Source organism: Hyaena hyaena, unplaced genomic scaffold (genome assembly GCF_003009895.1).
Source record: "Hyaena hyaena isolate Hyena2069 unplaced genomic scaffold, ASM300989v1 scaffold_391, whole genome shotgun sequence".
Classification (NCBI taxonomy): domain Eukaryota; kingdom Metazoa; phylum Chordata; class Mammalia; order Carnivora; family Hyaenidae; genus Hyaena; species Hyaena hyaena.
The window spans coordinates 354,388-378,141 of record NW_024081024.1 but is presented as its reverse complement, the minus strand read 5'-3'; the positions used below and the strand labels follow the sequence as shown (position 1 = coordinate 378,141).

Genomic DNA, 23,754 nt, shown 5'->3' with positions numbered 1-23,754 from the left:
AAGGACACAATCAGCAAAACTAAAAGGCAACTTACAGAATGTGAGAAGATATTTGCATATAGCATATCAAATAAACAGGTAGTATCAAAAATCAATAAATAAGTAACCAAACTCAACACTGAAAAATACCAGTGAAGAAATAGGCAGAAGACATGAACACTTTTCCAAACAAGATATCCAGATGGCAAAAAGACACATGGAAAGATTCTCAACATCTCTCATTATCAGGGAAATACAAATCAAAACCACAGTATGACACCACATCACAACTGTTGGAATGTCTAAAATTAACAGCTCAGGCAACAATAGTCATTGGCAAGGATGTGGACAAAGGGGAACCCTCTTGCACTGTTGGTGGGAATGCAAAGTGATGCAGCCACTCTAGAAAACAGTATGGAAGTTCCTCAAAATATTAAAAATAGAACTACCCTATGACCCAGCAATAGCACTACTAGTAATTTATCCAAAAGATATGGGAGTGCTGATTCGTAGGGGCACATACACTCCAATGTTTATAGCAGTGCTTTCAACAATAGCCAAATTATGGAAAGAGCCCAAATATCCATCAACTGATGAATGGATAAAGAAGTGTGGTATAAATACACAATGGAATACTACTTGGTGATGAAAAAGAATGAAATCTTGCCATTTGCAACAACATGGATGGAACTGGAGAGTATTATGCTAAGTGAAATAAGTCAGAGAAAGACAGATATCATATGATTTCACTCATAGGTGGAATCTGAGAAACTTAACAGAGGACCATAGGAGAAGGGAACGAAAAATAAGATACAAACAGAAAAGGAGGCAAACCATGAGAGACTCTTAAATACAATGTAGAAAATGAGGGTTGATTGGGGTGGGGGATATGGGTGATGTGCATTGAGAAGGTCACTTGTTGGGATGAGCACTGGGTGCTGTATGTTAGTGATGAATCACTGGAATCTATTCCTGAAGCCAAGACTACACTGTATGTTAGCTAACTTGACAATAAATAAATAAGTAAAATAAAATATTTTAAAAATAATTTAAAAATAGCCACTATGGTAAAAAAAAAAAAAATTAAAAATGGACATAAGATATGAACAGATATTTCTCCAAAGAAGACATACAGACAGCCAACAGGCACATGAAAAGATGTTCATCATCACTTATCATCAGCTACAACACTGGAAACCATTCCAACTGCTCCATTTATTTTATGTACCTTCAACTGTTAATGCCTGATAAAACCCGAATATTACCATGCTTGCATTTGGTAAACAATTTGATTAGTGATACTCATTTTACTCACACTTAATAACTTTCTTACTTCCCAAAGAGACCTAAGTAAAGATTACTCTGAAGATAAGTTTAAAACGATTTTTTTTAATGTTTTTTATTTATTTCTAGGAGAGAGAGAGAGAGAGACAGCGTGAACAGGGGAGGGTCAGAGAGAGAGGGAGTCACAGACTGAAACAGGCCCCAGGCTCTGAGCTGGCAGTCAGCACAGAGCCCGACGCGGGGCTCGAACCCACGAACCGTGAGATCATGACCTAAGCGAAAGTCGGACGCTTAACCGACTAAGCCACCCAGGCGCCCCTAAAACGATTTTTAAGAACTCAGGAAGCTTGACGTAGAAATTAGATTTGACTTTATTAGTTTTTATTTTTTATTTTCATTACTTTTATCACATTGAATTTATTTAGCACATCCAATTCACAGCTTTGCACTGACTTGCAATATAAAATAAAATGTGTTTACATAAAATAATCTTTAGCTCCAATAAAACTTACTTTTTAAAATGCAGTAAATATTTAAAACATATTTCAAAATTAGATAAATAATAAAAATCAACATGAATCCAGTGACATTTAAAATATCACACTATTCCCCACAAAAAAGTTGAATGCAAAATAGATATTGCCTGATATTTTACTTTCAGTTTATGTCCTCTATTCTCAGGCATATATTTTCTTTTAAAATTAAGGCTTTAACTGTTCCTTATAAAGACATCTTATTCATTACTGCCACATATTTATTTAAAATATCATTTATGCTATTCATATTTCTAAAATTTTACAATAAAAATATTACATTAATTCATATAAAATATTCTTCCCTTTGAAAATGTCATGATACTTATGCTGTTTTTAAGTAGTTTGCTAATATTAGTGTTTTGAGGATACAAAACACAAAAAACTACTTCTATTTCATAAGTTGATAACATCTATGCAGCTCATTACTATACAAGGTATTAAAACCTTAAGGGTTATTACACATCATCTTTGAGAAATTCTATAGAACAGATCAACTGTACCACATTTGTATTTGTAAATTATTTTGCCTAGCTGCTTAATCAGGAGTAATACACTCAAAGAAACCAGATTCTAAATTCATGCCTGTATCTAACTGATAATGTTTTTTTCAACCTGTATAAAAATTGATCTTCTAAGGCATATGTAAAAGGAATACAATGTTTAACTTTGGCAGGATTGTTAAAATACTGACAAGTAACCAATGCCCTATAAATGCTCTTATTTTAGCAATGGCTCACAAGGTTAACTTCTAGAGAATTTTGCCTGATACAATGAAATAATTCATGACCATTAGACCATATAATTTTGCCACTTTTGAGACAAAATATATAAATTAAAATAATGTCTGTTTATATTACTTGCAAATATCTATATACTAAAATTGCTACAGCCTATAAGGTTCTTACCATTTAGAAAACACAACTGGTCACACACTGTTCTTTACAGGCATATTCATATAAAAATGGAAATCAGTATTTGTACAATCAATTGGTAGGATTAGCAAATGTCACCCACATAGGTATCAACAGCCCAAATACAAATAAATCAACAGCCCAAGTGTGTCCTTACTATAATCACTATTTTAACTGAATGTTCTGTAAACTATATCGTGAGTTGTAATCCCCCATCCACTACCAGAACATGCCCTGTAATGTATGGTGACTCTAAGAGAAACACAACGGCGTGTGCCACATCAATAGGTTCTCCAAACCTCCCAAGAGGGATGTGTTTCTTTAAATGTTCTTCTTTCAAGTCTTTCGTCATATCTGTATGAACAAATCCTAAAAGAGAAATGTTTATTTAGTTGAAAAGGGAGACACTAAGACATACACTCAATTTTAAATAAAAATAAAGTTGCTCCTGAAAATCTGAGATGATTAATAACTGTGCTTAGGAAATACAGAGTTCTGCTAGCAATCAAGTATATTCATTGAGTTACACTGAATAAACACCAAAATATTTGACTCTCAAATATTTGGCCCAACTCATAGCACAATACAAGTGGGTAGTTACAAACATTAATAAAACTTCCATTCCTTAAGGAACCTGTAGTTTATGGAGGAAACACTCATTTGTACCTCTAAATATAATAAAAGGACATCTGAGGCATATCCTTATACACAAAGTATCACAAGGAAGTCATTTTTAGTTGACTGAGGGTAGAGGGGTAGCAGGGTTAAAGGGAAGAAAGATGGTTACATGAACTGATTTGACAGTTCTGACAAAAATTAGTTTCATTTGCTATAGTTAAAATAGCTGATGATCAGAAAGACCAGTATTTCCAATATTCATAAGAAAAAAATCTTATGGAATGATCCAATTCTTTTCTTTTTATAAATGTTCTTTATTTTGAAAGAGAGAAAGGGCAGGTGTAGGGGGTAGAGAACAAGCAGGGGAGGGGCAGAGAGAGAGGGAGGGGGACAGAATCCCAAGCCAAGCAGGCTCAGTACTATCAGGGCAGAGCCCTGGAATGCTCCAATTCTGATGCAAGTATACACTGAAAATTCAAAACTTAACATGGCATTGGTATATGAGATAAAGCTCAAAAAGAACGTGTTCTTAAGTATAGAGTTTTATAGTATAAAGTACTATATAATATGTTAAGCAGCCAATTCTAAATGGTTCATATTATAGATACATGCCAGAGAACTATAAATTTATTAAGAAAATCTTGTGAGATTAGTCTGAGACAAATACATATCACCAATAAAGTATTCAACTTACATAATCACTATTCTTTCTGTATACTAGTCAATCATTTAAACTTTTAAAAAGAAAGCAAATAATCCTAACAAAATTAACAGTAAAAAAGATTTTTAAATTTTTAAGGTCATGAAAAATAATTGGACTAAAACTCAGACATGTGAAGTGAAACTTTAATATGCAGTCTCAAGAATACAGTTTTCAAAGTGGCTTGTGTTAAAACTAAATCATTTGTCACTCAAACTGTAAATCAACCTAAATACATTGACATTTTAAACTCAGCATAAATGTGAACTAAACACTGTACTGAGAATTAACATTAGATCACTAGTTTATTATGTAATACTATGTTATTATTTCATTGTTCTTTGCCTTAGATTTCACTTATAAATATCTAAACAGTTTCTTAAAAGTCTTATGAGAAATAATCATAGATTTTTCTATCATGAGACCTATGACAGTGACAACTTTATTAGGGAAAAACCAAAAACTAGCTGAATGTCTTTTAAAAAGGAACTATTTAAAGAAATCATGATATATCCACATGGTAGAACAATACATAGCTATGAAAAGTGATGCTATGGAAGAATATTTAAAAGCAGAAAATAATATTTGCATATTAAAAAGATGGTTACAAATGCATTATCCCACTATTAAAATAACAAAAATTATATATAAAAAAAATCCCACCAAAATATTAATAGTGGTTATCACTAATTACTAGAATTACAAGTGATAATTTTTACTTTCTTCTCTGTACTTTCCAAATTGTCTACAACAGATAGATATTATTTTTGTATTCAAATAAAATTTATTGAAAAAGATGCAAAGTACTAACTCCAGATTGTCTGTAATGAGGGCCTGGAATAACAAAATAATTTTACATTATTTGGTTTGACTGTGAGATTACATTGTGAAATATGACCTCCTCTGCTATTAAATCTTACTACATTTATTTAAAAAGTCAGCAACATTTCCTTCAATCCCTTTCATCTTTAAGAACAATGAGATTGCCAGAATAAAGAGAAGCAGCTGACACAGGTAACACTGGATAACCGGCCTCTGCAGAATTTCAAATGAACTGTAAATGAAACTTCATCTACAGTGAAGAGTCATAATAATCAATAAGCAATCCAAATTACCTTTAAAAACACTATCATGGGACTTCTTCATATCCAAAGTTTTTTATCTTTGGACATACTTATTTTCAAAGATACCTCAGAGTGTATTAGGGAAAAAAAACCTCATCTCACATGTTTAAAAAGCTGAATGCATTAGGGGCATCTGGGTGACTCCATCTAACTCTTGATTTCAGCTCAGGTCATGACCTCATTGTTCAGGAGTTCGAGCCCACCTCCACCCTGGCTGGGCTCTGTGTTGACAGCATGGAGCCTGCTTGGGATTCTCTCTCTCTCCCTCCCTCTATACACCTCCCTGCCCCCCTCACTCTCATTCTCTGTCTCAAAAAAAGGAAAAAAAAAAGAAAGCTGAAGGAATTTAAATTATGAACGTTAACATTTAAAAGAGGTTATCTTTGGGGCGCCTGGGTGGCAAAATTGGTTAAGTGTCTGACTTCAGCTCAGGTCACAATTTCATGATTCATGGGTTCAAGCCTCACATTGGACTCTGTGTTGACAGTTCAGAGCCTGGAGCCTGTTTCGGATTATGTTTCCCTCTCTGCCCCACCCCCCACCCCCCTTGCATGTGCGCGCTCTCTCTCAAAAATAAACATTTAAAAAATAAAAAAATGAATTTCAAAAAAAGATGTTATCTTCTCAAGGAGTTCATGATACACTTATTTTAATCTAAGGTTGTTTTAATTCTGACAAAACTGGCATATTTTTCCACTAAGTCCCAAAGCCCTCAACAGAAAATCAGTAATGTGTTTTCTTTTTTTTTTTTAATGTTTTATTTATTTTTGAGAGAGAGAGAGAGATCTTGAGTGGGAGAAGGGCAGAGAGAGACACACACACATAATCATAAGGAGGTTCCCGGCTCTGAGCTGTCAGCACGGAGCCGGACACAGGGCTCGGACCAATGAGCTGTGAGATCATGACCTGAGCTGAAGTCGGATGTTCAACTGACTGAGCCACCCAGGTGCCCCATTGTGTTTTAATGTGGAAAAAAAAAAGAAAAAACTAAAAAAAAAACTATAGTAAAAATGGTTTGAAAGAAAGACCTTGTGATGATTAATTAGCAAATCTCAGGCTCAACTTCTGGTTCCAGTAACTTTTTCTCAAAAGCAGAATTTTGTGATAAAATGACCCTTGGATTAGGACACATTAAACTAGATCTGGTTCTCTGCTCTGCTAATACTATCAAAGCTATGGCCCCAGCAAAGTCATGTACTGTCTAAAACTGTATGACTATTTCTGTATCATAAAATAAGTAGATTAAAAATGATCAATCTCTAAGATTTCCTTTAGCTCTATAAAACTATGATTCAAAGATGAAAAGTATGCCTCATTAAATGACTATTTAACTTGAAGATTAGGAAAGTGAGCTCCCTTCAATTAGAATAGCTCCAATTCAGGAAGCACTGATGCTAATCTAGGTTTTTATTCATCCTGTGTGGAAAGAAATCGATTTGCCCAGCTTCTGGGTGGATATTAGTCCTTATGTATCTGTCCCTTTGGAGACAAAGAGTAAGGCCTCACAATCTGTGAGAGGCCATTTGAAGGCATTTTCACCTGGGAAAAAAAGACAGATCTAGAACAGAGCATGAGGTACTAAACAGCAAACCTTAGAGAGATATGAATAGTGAGACCAAGTTTTTTGAGTTCTGTTTTGTTGAGAGAGAGAGAGAGAGAGAAGGAGAGAGGGAGTGAGGGAGAGAGGGAGAGAGGGAAGGAGGGAGAGAGGGAGAGAGGGAAGGAGGGAAGGAGGGAGGGAGAGAGAACGTGCACGCTAGTATGCACACAGGACAGGGGCAAAGGGAGAGGGAGTAAAATAATCTTAAGCAGGCTCCATGCCATGAGATCATGCCACAATCAAGAGTTGGACGCTTAACCAACTGAGTCACCCAGGCACCCTGAAGCTGTGAGACCATTCCAGTGAGGTGGAAAGAAGTCTTGTGGCACATAGATATGGGCCATGAGGGCAGACTATAGTCAGATACACAGAACAGAAAAAGGTTAATATCTTGAAGCTTTTGATAAAGTCTTGTTCAACATTACAGGATTCAGCCATGCTATAGTCTGTGACCATGTCAGGTCAAATTTGAGGAGAGAGAGGTGCCTTCTGAATCCAGCAATGATTCCAAGAAGTCCAGAACTGGGATCATGATGTTCAGACAACCACCTTACATGAAGATTTCCCCTCTACTGCTGAAGCTTGGATGATAAGCAGGTTATTTCACAAAGGGAAGTCTGCCACAGATCCTCTCCAAGTCTGTGAATGGATAGTTATAATGACAATCCTCATGGGATTACTGAGGATCCCATAGCCATCCCTGAATTTTACACTGAAAGCCTGAAATAAAGTGGGCATGAGAAGTGGGCAAGTTGAAAGGAAGGGTTGAATTCATCAATACTGGCTTTTCCTCTTTGATTATGATGTTTGATCTTGAGACCAAGAACAGGTACAAAGAACAAGAATATTTCTCTCATCATTATCTCCAGCTTTTTTTTTTAATTAATAGACTTGTTTTTAGAGCAGCTCTATGTTTACAGAAAAATTGAGCACATTACCCCAATTTTTCCCAATTATTAACATCTTGTCTTAGGGTGGTACATTTGATGATCCAATATTGATACATTATTAGGTAAAGTTCATAGTTTACATTAGTGTTCACTATTTGGCTGGTATAATTCTCTTTTGACAAACATATAATGTATCTACCATACAATATCATACAGAATAATTTTACTGCCCTAAAAATCTACCTACAGCTTTTAAGAACTCATATATATCATCCCCCAGCTTATCAGAAATCAAATAAAAAATGTGTAGCTAGTCTCTAATGATAAGCTACTCCAGGCTCTACCAAATTTCAAGGTCATTTTATGCTGTAGCTCATGAACCATGTGATCTTCACTTATAAATATATTCACAACCAAAGACACTGACTGCACATAAACAGCCTGTTGGATTCTCTATCATATATCATAAGACCTGAGCAGTTCTTAAACATGCTCATTTTCGTGTTTGTACTGCTTTCTAGTCTGTGCTCTCCCCTTGGCCCCACAGGACTTTCTTCCATATCATTCTGTCACTGTATTTATAAAATTCTGGAAATGTTGCTCTGCTACTCGCTTTACTACATATGTATGTACAATGCCTTTCAAGCTGGATTATTAAAATTACAAACTACCAGTAGGTGCCATGGTCCAACAAATGAGGTTACTGATCACTTGGACAACTTGGGGTTTCCAGCTGATACAAAGCTGTCACTCCTTAAACAAACAGATAACTGAAATGACATGAACTCGATTTAGTACAAGGATACTTCTACTTTAGTTCCACATACATGAAAACACACTCAGTAAATTGTTTTAAAAAGGGTACAGATATACTCTTCCTCATAAAATCAAGTACATGGTTCTTGTCCAATGAGAATTTATATTTGATAAACTCTAAAGAAAATATATTTCTTTTATCCAATTTTGGCTAGCTACATAAATAAATAGCACCTCATTTCTATATCTATTGATCATTATTTTAGTTTTGAAAGCTTTTATGTACAGCACAGACCATGTATTTAAATAAGACACCAGAATTTTAGCCTATCACCAGTATTAACAATTGTGGGATGTATACTATTTGATACACCTACCAGTTCAAAATTAAAATAACCCCGGACAGTGTTTTGTTTTGTTTTGTTTTTTAAGGAAAATAAATAAGGTTGTTGCAGAAACTAGACCAAGATTTTAGCCAGAACAAATTCATATGCCTTAATATTATGTTTGTAAAAGCATACAGGAAAGCAGTGTGAGAAATCGTCTCCATACCAAATGGCATATTAAGAGCACCTGGAATAACATCTGTTTTGAGTAGCTGCAAAGCTGATGCCAGCATCTGTCAAAGAGATTTTCCCCAAGTAGTAAATGTAAAAGCTCTTCAACTTAAAAAGGGGGTAAAGGGTAGACACTCAAGGTATCCTACACAAATAAATGCAATGCTGTACTATTTGTCAAACTTAAAATGCATATACCCTTTGAATCTTCAAAGTTTCATTCCCAGGATTATACTCATAAATTCATACACGTACAAAATAAATTACACACAGGTATTGTCACCACATTATTAGTTATAATGGCAAAAGATCAGAAGCGACCTAAGTGCCCATCAAGAGGCAACAGGTTAAATAAATTATGGTACACCTGTAAGACAGACATTATTGCCTTTTAATTCAGCCATTAAAAGTGATGCAGCAGTCACATCAGACCACATATGGTATGATTTCATTTATATGAACCGTCCCAGAACTGGGATCTCTACAGAGACAGAAAGTATATTATTAGTGGTTGCTAGAAGCTGGGGAAATTGGGGGTAAATGAGGAGTGAATGCTAACAGCTACAGGTTTCTTTGGGCATGATGAAAATGTTCTAAAATGTATTGTGGTGATGACAGAACATTTCTGTGACTATACTAAAACCACTGAAATGCATACTTTAAATTGCATGATATGTGACTTATACTTCCATAAAGCTGTGATTGTAAAAAAGTAAAGCAATTCTATATGGAATAATTTGGAATCAACTCTAAGATACACTACTGCACTATGAAAAAAAGCAAGGTACAGAATATGAATAGTATGATACAATTTGTGTTTTACTTATATATGCATTTATATATGCACATATTACATATTCATATAAATAAATGCAGATTTACATATTTATATATTATATGTATATATACATACACACACATACTTTATTGGGCTTGTATGAAATACTGAAGACTATAGTTAACAGTGGTTGCTTTTAAGAAACTAGATGATTAGAGAAGACTCACTTTTCAATCTATGCCTTGTACTTTTGAATTTTGTATCATGTTTGTAAACTACTGAAAACACATTTTTAAAGCTATATACTCATTTCAGTTTCAATTTATCAAATATTGTTTCCTATATTCAGTATTTTCTAATGAATGAGATTTATTAATGATGAGAAATTTATTTTATATTTGAATACCAAAGTTTAGTAACTAACTGATCTTTAAAAAGTCAATAACATTAGGCAGAGAATAATAGCCTGATTTGTTATTTTCCCTGTTTCTTGCTTTTTCTGTTATGATTCTCTTCTTAACTATTTTCCTTAACTGGAAACTCCATTTGAAAGTGACCAACCAGGAAAATGGACATAAGAAGAAACATATTTGTTAATTCTGAGGTTTGTCAGTTCTATTAAAAGACTGGTGACGAGGGACGCCTGGGTGGCTTAGTCGGTTAAGTGTCCGACTTTCGCTTAGGTCATGATCTTGCGGTTCGTGGGTTCGAGCCCCGCATCGGGCTCTGTGCTGACTGCCAGCTCAGAGCCTGGAGCCTATTTCAGAGTCTGTGTCTCTCTCTCTCTCTGACCCTCCCCTGATCACGCTGTCTCTCTCTCTCTCCTAGAAATAAATAAAAATATTAAAAAAAAAAAAGACTGGTGACTAATATGGTTGAAATTACTACCTACAATAAATAAATAATCCACAGGATCAATTTAATTCTTCTATCTCCACTTAGACTTTGCTTCTGACCAATAAAACATATTCATACTATGAATCCTGCTAAATATCATCAACATAACAAAGGTCACCCTATGAATGGCCACATTTTTAGCAATAGGTTTTTTTTTTCTGTAGTACAAATGGCACTGGAAAGTAAGACCTTTAGGAAAGGCTATACAATATACAAACACACTTCCATAGCACTCATAAAACTTCCCTTTGTATACAAACTGGATTCCCACTATTTAGCCTGTTGCCTTGACAACTGATTCACTCTGACAAAATTAAGCATTCCTTCTTCAGTGTTTCCATAGCATCATATATGTTCCTCTAGTTTATATTCATCATACAGCATTGTAATTATTCACTTACATGTCAGTCTTTGTCAGTGTCCTTAGCTCCTTGAAGCAGAAATATCTTACTCATTTTTTATAATTTTGGAACCGCTGCATATAGGAGACACTCCAGGAAATCTCCTGAATTGTTGAGTTAGAAACACTTGCAATGCCCTTAAATCATTCAGCTTTTAGATCATCATGAACTAGAACTAACTCTTTATCACCTGTCCTATTGCAATCCCTAAAGGAGGGAAGCAAATGCATGCATCCCAAATCTCAGGTAATTGATTCTGTATATGGTTTAACCAAGCTAACATTAAAATCAGGTTACATAAGCATACACTAACAGAAAGCAGTGTCAAAATAACAGTACAGGTTTTAGCTTATCTTTCTTTTCTTTTTTTCCAAAAATGGCTGTATCTAAACCAGTCATTTATCAAATGTTCATGTGTTTGGAATGCTTGAATTTAGCTGGTCTCTGTGACTGAACAATGAATTGAGATAAAGTCACACTACATAGCACAAGGATTATCAGGACATTTTGACAATTCCCTGATCCTTGCTAGTTCAGCATCACTGCCAAATAAAATACCAATTCCAACATACAAGCTGGAGTCATTAGTGACCTGAAATGGAAAAGTGGCAAAGATCTACTCCAACCTAACTCTCTCAAACAACCAATGAACCAAAATGTCTTTTCTCATATAATCAATTCTTCAATACCTACAGTAAGCCAGGACAAAGATCCCATGGCTAACTGGCATAGGTATATGAAAACAATCATTTTATTCAAAAGTCAAGTAAATATCTATGTGATAGTCAAGAATTTCTATCACATCAAAGAGTGATAAGCTAGATTTGAGTTTTAACACTTTTTTTAATCACTCTCTTAACTAATCTGTGTAATTTGTGTATGTTTTTGTTTTTTTATATCCATTTGATCCCAGGATAGTTTATATTTTTTAATAATAATAATACCATGGTATCATGTCCTTGATAAGTTAAAACTTTTGTCTGTACTACCTAAGTTCTACCAAACTGATGAATCACAAAGAACCAAGCTCTCCATTCTGCACCTCCACTGAACAGCTTTGGGCCTGTTCACATTGACACATAAGTCACATGAGAACCAACAGCCTGTTATGAATCTGCTGAAATAACAGACTTGTCAAACCCTTTTTTGAAAAAGATTAAACATCAGCCTTGTACAGCTCTTTCCTATTTTTTAATTCTGTTATTTTCAAATTTGTACAAACAAATGGTTCTAACTTCCAGATAAAATGATTTTTGATGTTATTGTGAGACTTCAGATTTTTGGGATACTGAACTGTAATGTTTTTTGTTTGTCTGTGTTTTTTTAGTTTATTTATTTTTGAGATAGAGAGAGACAGAGCATGAGTGGGGTAGGGACAGAGAGAAAGGAAAACACAGAATCTGAAGCAGGCTCCAGGCTCCGAGCTGCCAGCACAGAACCCGATGCGGGGCTCAAACCCACAAACCCCAAGTTTATGACCGGAGCCAAAGTCGGATGCTCAACTGACTGAGCCACCCAGGCGCCCCTGTAATATTTTCTTAAAACTAGAGTCTACTTTGTTACACTGTGTGCTTGTAAATTTGTGGAATCCCAGATACTTGAGGCAGCATCCATAATCTTCATTTTAGATTTCTAGCTGAATTAGTACTAATTTTATACATGTTTAACTGGTCTGTACACTTTGGGATGCTACTTGGGTAAGGTTTCTGACTAATCTTAAAGTCACTGTAATTAATACTTGCACATTCGACATTTCTGGTGCTATTTGGCTAAAGAGTGATATATAGTTATGACAATTCTGCAGTTTATGTTTAGGAACTTAACATGTTTTTATGTAGGTAATTTAAAGAAATTCCAACTGCTTCTATTATCCTGTGAACTAAACACACTGAATAGCACTGACTCTTCTGATAGATGCTTATATGCTGCATTGTTTCAGTCCCTTCTGGTAGATCCTGTAATGTCTGTAGATCAGAACAGAGACCAGAATCTAAAATATGGTCCCTTTCTCAAACTGAGCAACTTAACCACTTCATGATGAGCTTTGGCAAAAGTTTTCCCTTATAATTCTGTGCTCTAATTTGGTCTAATTTGGTCTAGCTGGTTTTATAACTGTCTTCAAGATTATGTCAACACACTGACACTTTATCCCTCTTTCCCTTTCAATGTTACAGATTACTTAGTACAATATGGAAATTTAAGTTGAAGGAGAAAATTTTTAAATGGAACTTAAGTGACTTGTGGAATGCTCTGTGTTCATGAGTATAGATGGCTACTGAATGGACTAGAACTTGTTTAAAATTTTAGGTAATTAATTTGAAGACCAACAAACCAGATATAAGTTGTATATTTGAATTTATACTTAAAAGCCTTAGCATAAGTTAAGAACTGGAAAATTTGTTTAGCCTTTACCAAACTACACTATAATTCCAATCATTGTTTTAATATTTCCCAGTAACCTGTAACTGACAGACCAAGTTAATTGGCTTTGCATCCCATTTAACCCACCAGTATTTTCAAGCCATGAGGAATGCCCAAAGTCAGTACATTAAAAGGAACAGGTGCACAATAGTGTTTTATTTGTTTTCTTGAGAAGTCTCTGATTTCTGTGTACGTAGCACAAATCAAACTTGCTTTGTCTCACAAGTGAATTGCATCTCTGCTGGCTTGGGTTTTCCTACATCTTTAACAAAAAGACAAGTGTTCCTGATAGATCTCCTACAGGAGGCTACTCCTACAGTAAGCTTCCCACTGTGACTTCTACTATTTTGAAAATTATTAAACAGCCACATCTATAAAATAATCATTTTCATTGTTGAGAGTAACCATTTACTAAAAAATGCAATGTGGTTTACGCAAACAAACCAGCATTATTCTTGGTCCCCTCCTTGAGGGTGGCACACAGATTGGCACTGTGGCCAGATGTAGCCACTTAAGTCCTGTCAAGGTAGAGTCATGCCCTTACACATTTCACTACCCAAGTACTTAGTGAGGGGCTGAATGGCTAATTTGGTTAAGGATTGGACTCTTGATATCTGCTCAGGTCATGATCTCGCAGTTGAGTCCCAAATCAGGCTCTATGCTGAGCAAAGACTACTTGGGATTCTCTCTCTCCCTCTCTCTCTGCCCCTCCCCTGACCTCATGCATTTTCCTCTCTCTCTCTCTCTCTCTCAGAATAAATAAACCTTAAAAAAGGAATTTATTAACAGTGAAGAGTCCATGCTCCTATTCTGATACTCTCTTAGAAGTGCCTGGTGAGGGGCGCCTGGGTGGCTTAGTCGTTTAAGCGTCCGACTTTCGCTTAGGTCATGATTTTGCGGTTCGTGGGTTTGAGCCCCGCGTCAGGCTCTGTGCTGACTGCCAGCTCAGAGCCTGGAGCCTGTTTCAGAGTCTGTGACTCCCTCTCTCTCTGACCCTCCCCTGCTCACGCTGTCTCTCTCTCTCTCCCCTAGAAATAAATTAAAAAAAAAAAAGAAGTGCCTGGTGATCCTGATATACTCACAAACACAGGAACAATCTGCTATTACTGGACAAAGCCATAAGTATACATAAATTATGTTTAAAAAGAAGAAAAGTAAAACTGTCACTATTTGCAGATGACATGATATATACAGACAGATGGAAATCTTTAGGAGTCCCCCAAAAACCTACTGAAGTAATAAATGAATTCAGTAAAGTTACATGATACCAAACCAACACAGAAATCTATTGCATTTCTATACACTAATAATGAACCAGCAGAAATAGAAATTAAAAAAAACAATCTCACTTACAATTATACCAAAAAGAATAAAATACTTAGGAATAAACTTAACTGAGGAGGTAAAAGACCTATACTATAAAACTTATAAGACACTGATGAAAGAAACTGAAAATGACACAAATAAGTAGAAAGATAACAACAACAAAACCACCAGAGAGTAACATCTTGAGACATTGGTCTTAGCAATATTTTTCTTGATCTGTCTTTAAAAGCAAAAATAAACTATTAGGACTACATCAAATTAAAAAGCTTTTCCATAGGAAAAAATTTTCAGCAAAACCAAAGGCACCCTACTGAATGTGAGAAGATAACTGCAAATGATATATCCAACAAGGGGTTAATATCCAAAATACATGAAGAACTTTGACAACTCAATACCAAAAAACCCAAAAAATTTCATAAAAAATGAGCAGAGAACCTGATTCAACATTTTTCCAATGACATACAGATGGCCAACAGACACATGAAAAGATGCTCAACATCAATCATTACCAAGGAAAGTCAAATTAAAACCACAATGAGATATCACTTTATACCTGTCAAAATGACTAGCATTAAAAAGACAAGAAATACAAGCACTGGCAAGGAGTGAAGAAAAGGAAACCATTGAGCACTGTTGGTGGGAAGGCAAAGTGACACAGCCGCTATGGAAAACTGCATAGAGGTTCCTCAAAAAATTAAAAATAAAACACCAGGGATGCCTGGGTGGCTCATTCGGCTGAATGTCCAGCTTCAGTGCAGGTCATGATCTCGTGGTTTGTGGATTCGAGCCCCGCTTCGGGCTCTGTACTGACACCTCAGAACCTGGAGCCTGCATCTGATTCTGTGTCTCCCTCTCTTTCTGCCCCTCCCCCACTCATGCTGCTTCTCTCTGTCTCAATAATAAACATAGAAAAAATCTTAATTAAAAAAAAAATAGAAATACCACACGGGGCGCCTGCATGGCTCAGTTGTATGGGTTCCCAACTTCGGCTCAGGTCATGATCTCATAGTTTGTGGGTTCAAGCCCACATTAGGCTCTGTGCTGACAGCTTGGAGTTTGGATCCTGCTTCCAATTCTGTGTCTCCCCCGCACCCCCGCCCCCGGCCCTCTCCCACTCGTACTCTGTCTCCCTCTCTCAAAAATAAACAAACATTAAAAAAAAAATTTTTAATTAAAAAAAAAAAGAAATACCATACAACCCAGTAATTCCACTTCTGGGTATCTACACAGAGAAAACAAAAATACTAATTCATAAAAATATATGCCTCCCTGTTTAATCTACTATTATTTACAATAGCCAAGAAATGGAAAAACCTAAATGTGCATCCATGATGGATAAGTGGATAAAGAAGATGTGATATATATATATATACAAATGAAATATTAATCATAAAAAAGAATGAAATCTTGCCATTGGTAACAACATGGACGGACCTAGAGGCTATTGTGGTAAGTGAATAAGAGAGAGAAAAAGACAAGTCACATGATTTCACTTGTAAGTGGAATCTAAAAAACAAAACAAAACCAGAAACAGACTCACAAATACAGAGAACTGATGGCTGCTGGGGGGAGGGGGATGAAGGGATGGACAAAACAGGTGAAGAGGGTTAAGAGGTACAAGCTTCCAAATAGAAAATAAATAAGTCACAGGGATGGAAAATGGAAAACGCAGTACAGGGAATATAGTCAGTAATATTATAATAACTTTGTATATTGACAGACAGATGGTAGCTATACCTATCATGGCGAACATTTTGTAATATACATAGTTTTTGAATCACTATGTTGTATACCTGAAACTAACGTGATATCATATATCAACTGTAATATCATATATCAATATCATATATCAATTTTAAAAAAAGAAAAAAGTTTTCACTGACCTGGTGCAACCACATTCACTCTAATCTTCTTTCTTCCTACTTCTTTAGCAAGAGCACGTGAAAATCCAACTAATCCTCCTTTACTGGCGCTATACACAGACTGGCCAGAATTGCCTTTTAAACCAATAATACTTCCTGGAAAAAATAAAATGAAAACAAATTCAAACCAATTAATAAATAACTTGAATATTTAGATAATTTTCTAGTAAAAAAACAAGGCACAAACCATTTTACCTTGTCCTTTACTAAAATTAGGAACTCTAACCACCATCATTCGAGTAATAAGACTTAGGGTTGGAGTCTGCTCCAGATACAAACAGAAAACAGGTTCTGAGGAAGCTTATGTAAAACCTCATATCTTGGGCAGTGGCTTGAGAACTGATCCATTAAGTGAAAGAAACCCAACCTCATCTCTGAGTAGGTTAGACCTGATGAAAATCCTATAGTATTTTTAAAGGCTTCCAGTAGGAAGAGGTTAAAACCAGAAAAAAAGTCAGACAAAGGCTGATTAACTTTATGATTCCACAACATAGACATAAGGACATATTCATTTCCACCTAAAAATAAATAGTTCATCTGAAGGTAAATCTCACTAAATTTGAACTACCATCAATCTAAATAACTAAGGTTCAATTATACGTTTTTTGTAAAAGTGAAATTTAGTTATCTTCAGTGATATAACTAGTATTGCTTACTAAAGAGTCTTGGGTGGTCTCATTTATATGAATATGAAGGAATAATTTATAATTCAAATATCAACTGTATGCAAATAAATTCTTGCAAAACAGAAGTAGGGAAACAACTTTCTGCACCAGTGACCTGTACTTATATAAAAATTAATCAAGAACTTCAAAGAACTTTTGAAAAAGTAATTTTATTTTAGAAAAACATCCCACTTTTTATATTATCAGCAAGTTCAATATTAAAATATGTACATTATATTATATGTCAGATAATGACAATGAAAAGAACTGTGAAGCACAGAGAGAAAAGAGGGGCACATGGGTGGTTCAGTCAAGCATCTGACTCTTGACTTCAACTCGGAACACAATCTCACGGTTCATGAGTTTGAGCCCTGAGTTGGGCTCTGTGCTGACAGTGTGGAGTCTGCTTAGGACTCTCTTTCCCCCTCTCTCTCTGCCCCTCCCCCGCCTGCTGGAGCATGCGTGCTCGCTCTCTTTCTCAAAATAAATAAATAAACTTAAAAAAAGAAGAAAGAGAAAAGGAACATCAGACAGAGGAAATGCAGATAGACAGAGAAATGGGTATTTGGGAGAAAGAGAAATATGGAGAGACACAAGAAAGAAAGAAAAATATAGGCATGGAAGAAAGGCCAAAAAGGAAGCTTTAGTTCACACCACACACTATTGTTCATCTAGTTAGTGTTAACTTTTAAATCAATGAACTTTCTAGCAGTGTAAAGTAGTCCTTTCTGTAAAAAGATTCTCGTATTTTCAATTATTTTTATTTACTTTTAGAACAATTCTAAAAGTTTTCCATGTACACAAAGGCCTGAAGTGGGTTTTTAAAACATATCTAAAAAGGGGCTATTTTAGAGTTAAACAAATATATCCACATTATCAGGTGATATACACAGGCCAGTATACCAGCTTCTGAGAATCCAAAATCATTACCTGGCTGTGTTAGAAGGCAAAGGTTGATCAAATCTTTTACTTTTTAATCATTTACTAATAATCTTTTATAAGAAAACTCACTTCTTACATTTTTAAGGGTAAATGTCAAGAGTATTCTAATTCTTATTAGCACAGTATTCTTGTTTCATCTTCAAAAGGAAAAAACCCTATATCTTGTCTTGGAAAGCCATTTCCTATATTAAACACAACAGGGTCATTTACTTTAATGGAGCAGCATTCCCCTTTTGTGGCCGTTTAAGGTATTACCACTTAAAATTAAAAGGCAGATGATATGCTGCTATTTTCACATTACCAAACCGAAATAAAATTCTATGTCATTTTGCGCTTTAAGATCTATGGTCACACAAATATGGTTTATCTACCCCATGGGTCACATGAACTGAAGACTCAGGGTTATAGTCATTCTAAAAAACCAAAAAGATTATTCCCTTAAGAAAACTTCCTCCTAAACCTCTGTACTAGATTTATCAGTGACACACACAACTGCTGTAGAGATCATTTTCTATCCTCCACTACCTTAAATTTTTCAATTCCTTATCTATATTTTTAAAATTAGGTTTCACATGAAAATCACGGTGTCCAATTTCTCTTAAAAAGTCAAACAGCTTGGGGCACCTGGATAGCTCAGTAGGTTAAGCGTCAGACTTGGGCTCAGGTCATGATCTCACAGCTCTCGAGTTCGAACCCTGAGTCGGGCTCTGTGCTGACACGTCAGAGCCTGAAGCCTGCTTTGGATTCTGTGTCTCCTTCTCTCTCTGCCCCTTCCCTGCTTGCCCTCTGTCTCTGTCTCTCTCAAAAATAAACAAACATTTTAAAAATAAAATTTTTTTAAAGCCAAACAGCTGGCAAAACTGAGACCACATTTGTGCACAGCAACAATCACTGCAACTAAGTAGTGCCTGGGCCTGCCACCCCACACGGCCTCTGGACATTGAAGTTGGGCGTCTTTTGTCATGTAGCCTATGGCTTGTGCTGTCATTTTTCTAATACTTGGTGATGTCATTCATTTAACATCCTGAGCACGAGAAAGAGGTCAATCCCGTTTTACCTATTCATCAGTTAGTCAAATCCTTTTTCCACAGATAATAAAAAGACCCACTGCATCCGAGTTTCACACATGAATAAACTCCAAACTGGTCAATTAAATATTTGTACGGCACTACGGAATAAACAGAACTTCGCAGGTGAAGACTCACCTACATTAACAATAGACCCTCTCTGTTGTTGAATCATAGTCTTCAAGGCAGCTTTACAAGTCAGCATGGAACCCAAGAGGTTAGTATGAAGCTGAGATACCATATCTTCAGTTTTTGTTCTTACTAAAAGGCTATCCCTACAAAAAAAAAAAAAAGCAGTAGCATATAAATTAAAAATGAGATAAAACAAATTTTAAAAACTCAAGAAATATATATTTGAGCTAGAAAGCCTACAGAGTCCCATTTTAAACCTGATTGGAGAGGCATTAAAATAACTGATAAACTAGAAAAGATACACTTAGAAGCTGGCAGAGAGGCATATTATTCCTAACAGCTAAAAGTAATGCCATGTAGCCAAAAAAGCTTGAATGAACTGAGCAAATGTCATATTATAGTCAGCCTTGTTAGCAAGAAAATTAATATACTATTCTAAATATCCTGTCCTAAATTCATCTTTTAAAAAGAAAAAAAATATCTACTTTGATATCATACAGTTCATGTGCTGACAAAACTTATACAATGGTGACAGAAGTCAGAATAGAGGCTACCTATAAAGAAGTATTAACAGGAAAAAAACTGAAGAAAGCCTCCTAGAGTGCTGGAAATGTTCCACAGCTCAATATGGATGGGATTACATGTTAAAATTGATCAAACTGTACCCTCATTGTATATCTCAATATAAAAGGAAGTATATAGATAGACCAATTTTTAAAATACATATTTTCTTCCACTTAGAAATAAAGCAAGTTAATATATTTACTCATACCAAAACAAACATATTAGAAATGTACTTAAATTTGTGACTAACCTGTTAATTCCAGCAGCATTTACCAAGAAATTAACTCGACCTAAAGTTTTCTCCATCTCTTCAAAGGTATTTTGAACATCATGTTCTTTGGCAACATCACAGCTAAATGCTAAATGATCTCCTATTCAACAAAGTTAAATCAGAATCACTTATAATTTGAATTTAAAAATTATTCAATACACATTTGTTAAGCATACACATTTGTTAGCTACACTTGTGCTAATTTAGAACCTACAGATAAAAGATGATTATGTCATGCATTCCTCTACTCATGGAGTTCAGTCTAATAAAACGGGGATGGGGTGGGTGGGGAACAAGGAGAAGACAAAGTAATACTACGGAATTAAACCTTAAAAATTTTTTTTAATCAACAAAAAATGGCAAGAGGGCCCTTTTTATGTTCATAAGGCTTTGTAAGATGCAGTTAACAATATTTTTATCTTTGACGATGACCCCATGCTACCCAATTCAACAGTGTTCTGTGTTATATATTTCTTTTTTGTAATTTATGGGGCACCTGGGTGGCTCAGTCGGCTAAGTCTCTACTCTTGATTTCAGCTCAGGTCATGATCTTGCTGTTCCTGAGTTTGAGCCCCAAGTCAGGCTCTACACTGATAGCTCAGGGTCTGCTTGGGATTCTCTCTTTCTCTGACCCTCCCCCACTCACACTTTTTCTCTCAAATACACATTAAAAAAAAATAAATTTATGTCTAATTCTGTTACATTTCTGTTGAATTGGTTTCCTGATCCTGAGAATAAACCCTAGGGTTTCTTACACTTTTTTTTTGCACATATATGAGAATAACTATTATTCAAGACTGACCATTACAAAGCAGGAATCCGTAAAAGGAAAACAAAATGTCAGAACTAAAAAACACACCAAAAATAAATAACTTTTTACTGAAAACAACTGTTACTTCCCTTTTCTAAATGTCCATTTTTTAAAAAATGCTTAAATACCCAAAGAATATACTTAAACAAAAGCATTCTCTAATTAATAATACATCATCTTAATACCCTAAAATGTAGGGGTTTTTTGAGGGTTTTTTTTTTTTTATTTAAACAGATGCTTATTTTCTGGCTGACCTTGCCTACTATGTTAACACTAAACTTACACTTCCATGCCTCTGGATACAGTGTGAAAACCAAACACTTATGGAACACATCACTCAAGGAAACGAACGGCCCAAAAGCATCCTCTGTGACTCACTGGTGGCGTTCATCTGAACACCTGCTGGGTCCACAATAAGCCTTGGAAGCTCAGCCAACAGTTTTTATCTATTCCAGCAAACACTAATGGCTTGGAATGACCCCATAAGGAAAACCACTTTCTCATTCTCTCGTCAGAATAACATAAGGGCAGTGAATAAACATTCACTGAAATTCTCCCTGCTCTGTAACTTGTGTTTTGTTATGTTTTTTTAGAGGGTCTAATATTTTCCCAACCCATGTGCACAATTAGGGTGAACCAATCAGTAATGTTATAAAGGTTACAGCCACCAGATGTACCCCAGGCCTCTAATCTTCCCAGTGCCTCCATGACAGTGAATAAGGTGCACCCGCCTATTCTAGTAACTAAAGAAGAGCAGCGTCTTAGCATCTTTCCTACATCCTACTTCTCTCTACCATCAAAAGACTTAAATTTGCAAAATAATGATAAGCAATTACCAATCCATTATTAATAAACAAAAAAAAGGATTTTAAATGCAATAAAATGGAATCTGGAAATCTCATTTGTCCATTTGTAAAAACTACCAAGAGAATTTAATAACCTATTAAGCGCTTATGGATGTAGAAAAGCCAAAACAGGTATATCTCAAAACTAGCTCGCACTAGAGTTTCTTGTCTATGAAACATTGCTTTGTGCATTTGCACGTGGGCCACAACAGACCACACACAGCAAAACTATAGGGAGTCTGTCAGGCCTCACACGCCTACTCTTCCTGCCGTAACTCCTTTCCTCCCTGCCCAGTCTCCAGGCGGCGCCCGGGACCTTGCGGCACCAGTGCGCCCTTTACCCTACAAAGAAAGTTTGTGTGTCTCTCTCCTTCCAGGCACCAAAACAAAACAGCGCCTCACGGTTAGCACTAGCCTCAGGGAGGTGGGTATTTAATTAATGGGGCCTCACAAGACTGCTAAGTCTCAAAGAAAACCCCAAGTTGTTCAGCCCTTGGCTGCAGGCAGCGTGGCAGGAGACAAGGCGAGAAACAGGGTGGTAAGCGGTTCTCTACCCAATCTGGTATCCACACTGAGGAAGGGGTGCTCCTGCACGCGGGAAGCTTAACTGCTAAACCTCAGAGCCATAAAGGCCAGACTACCCTCTCGTTTTACAAACGAGGAGACTTTAGGCTCTCGGGCTGCAGCCCCACGAGTGGACAACTCCAATTCGGTACCTACCGCCGAGGTCACCGGCGGCGGCTTTGGCCAGTTCCAGATTTCTGGCGATGATGGCCAGTCGGTAGCCCTTCCGCGCCATTAACTGGGCCACTGCCCTCCCAATGCCCCGGGAGCCTCCAAAAACAGCACAGACTTTGTCCATCTTGGACGGCGGAGTCGCAAACTCGGAGGAAGAAGGGCTAGGAGTGGCGACCCCTATCCAGATGCTCTCGGTTTTTTAAACCACTGCGGTTCCAAAAAAAAAAAAAAAAAAAAAGCCAGACCGCGGCGAAAAAAACACCGCTTTACGCCTCCTGCCACCGGACTTTAGCAACCCAGAAGACCGGGAAGAGACCCGAAGAGTATGACATCTACGTATCAACGTCAGCGCGCACAGGCTTCCCGACCCTGCGCCCTACGGCAGACACAGGAGTGAAGGAGGCCGAGCTGTGATGACGTGCCTATTAGGGCTGCGCTGCATGCTGGGACTTGTAGTCTTCACGCAAGAGTGGAAGAAGCAAGAGAGCGCTGCTCACTGGGAAATGTACTCAAAGCAACGAAGGCGGAATGTAGCCCCATACCCGTTGGGAGGTGGCAGTCAAAATTAGAGTTCGGATGACCTACCAATCCAGTTTGCCTGGAACTAATAGGGTTAAGACGCTGGACTTAACATTTTAAAATTAGGACAGTCCCATCAACCGAGATAAATTGACTATCGTCGTTAGAACCCAGAATATACATTATTCAGAGTTGCAATGTCTGCCTTTCATCCAGGATTTGTTTTTCGCTAGAGACTAGATGCCCCGCCTATTGAAGAAGTGATTGCCAAATATCAGACTTAATGCAAAATCTGCCCCGCTCCAAGTTGCAGCAGAAGTAGACCTCACCCCATCTGGTTATTACCATTCACCTCAAAGGGTGTTGCAAAGGCAGATGCCCTATCAAGAACACCACATATAGTAGGAACTCAAGAAACGTTAATTGAATGAATAGTTTTGCAGGATTGGTGAAACGAGCGTGGCTACTGCAAACAAAAACAGGTTCCTACAATTGTAAAG

General features: G+C 36.4%; 1 protein-coding gene across 1 annotated transcript; it reads right to left on the bottom strand.

The window, feature by feature from the left end:
- Positions 1 to 1,616: 1,616 nt before the first annotated feature.
- CBR4 (carbonyl reductase 4) lies at positions 1,617 to 23,050 on the bottom strand. The gene is made up of 5 exons (XM_039251506.1): positions 22,718 to 23,050; positions 20,321 to 20,441; positions 19,513 to 19,649; positions 16,662 to 16,796; positions 1,617 to 3,079 (listed from the first exon to the last, which is right to left on the bottom strand). Exons 1-5 carry the CDS (start codon positions 22,857 to 22,859, stop codon positions 2,901 to 2,903), a joined length of 714 nt encoding a protein of 237 aa, XP_039107437.1. The 5' UTR covers positions 22,860 to 23,050; the 3' UTR covers positions 1,617 to 2,900.
- Between the last annotated feature and the right edge of the window lie 704 nt (positions 23,051 to 23,754).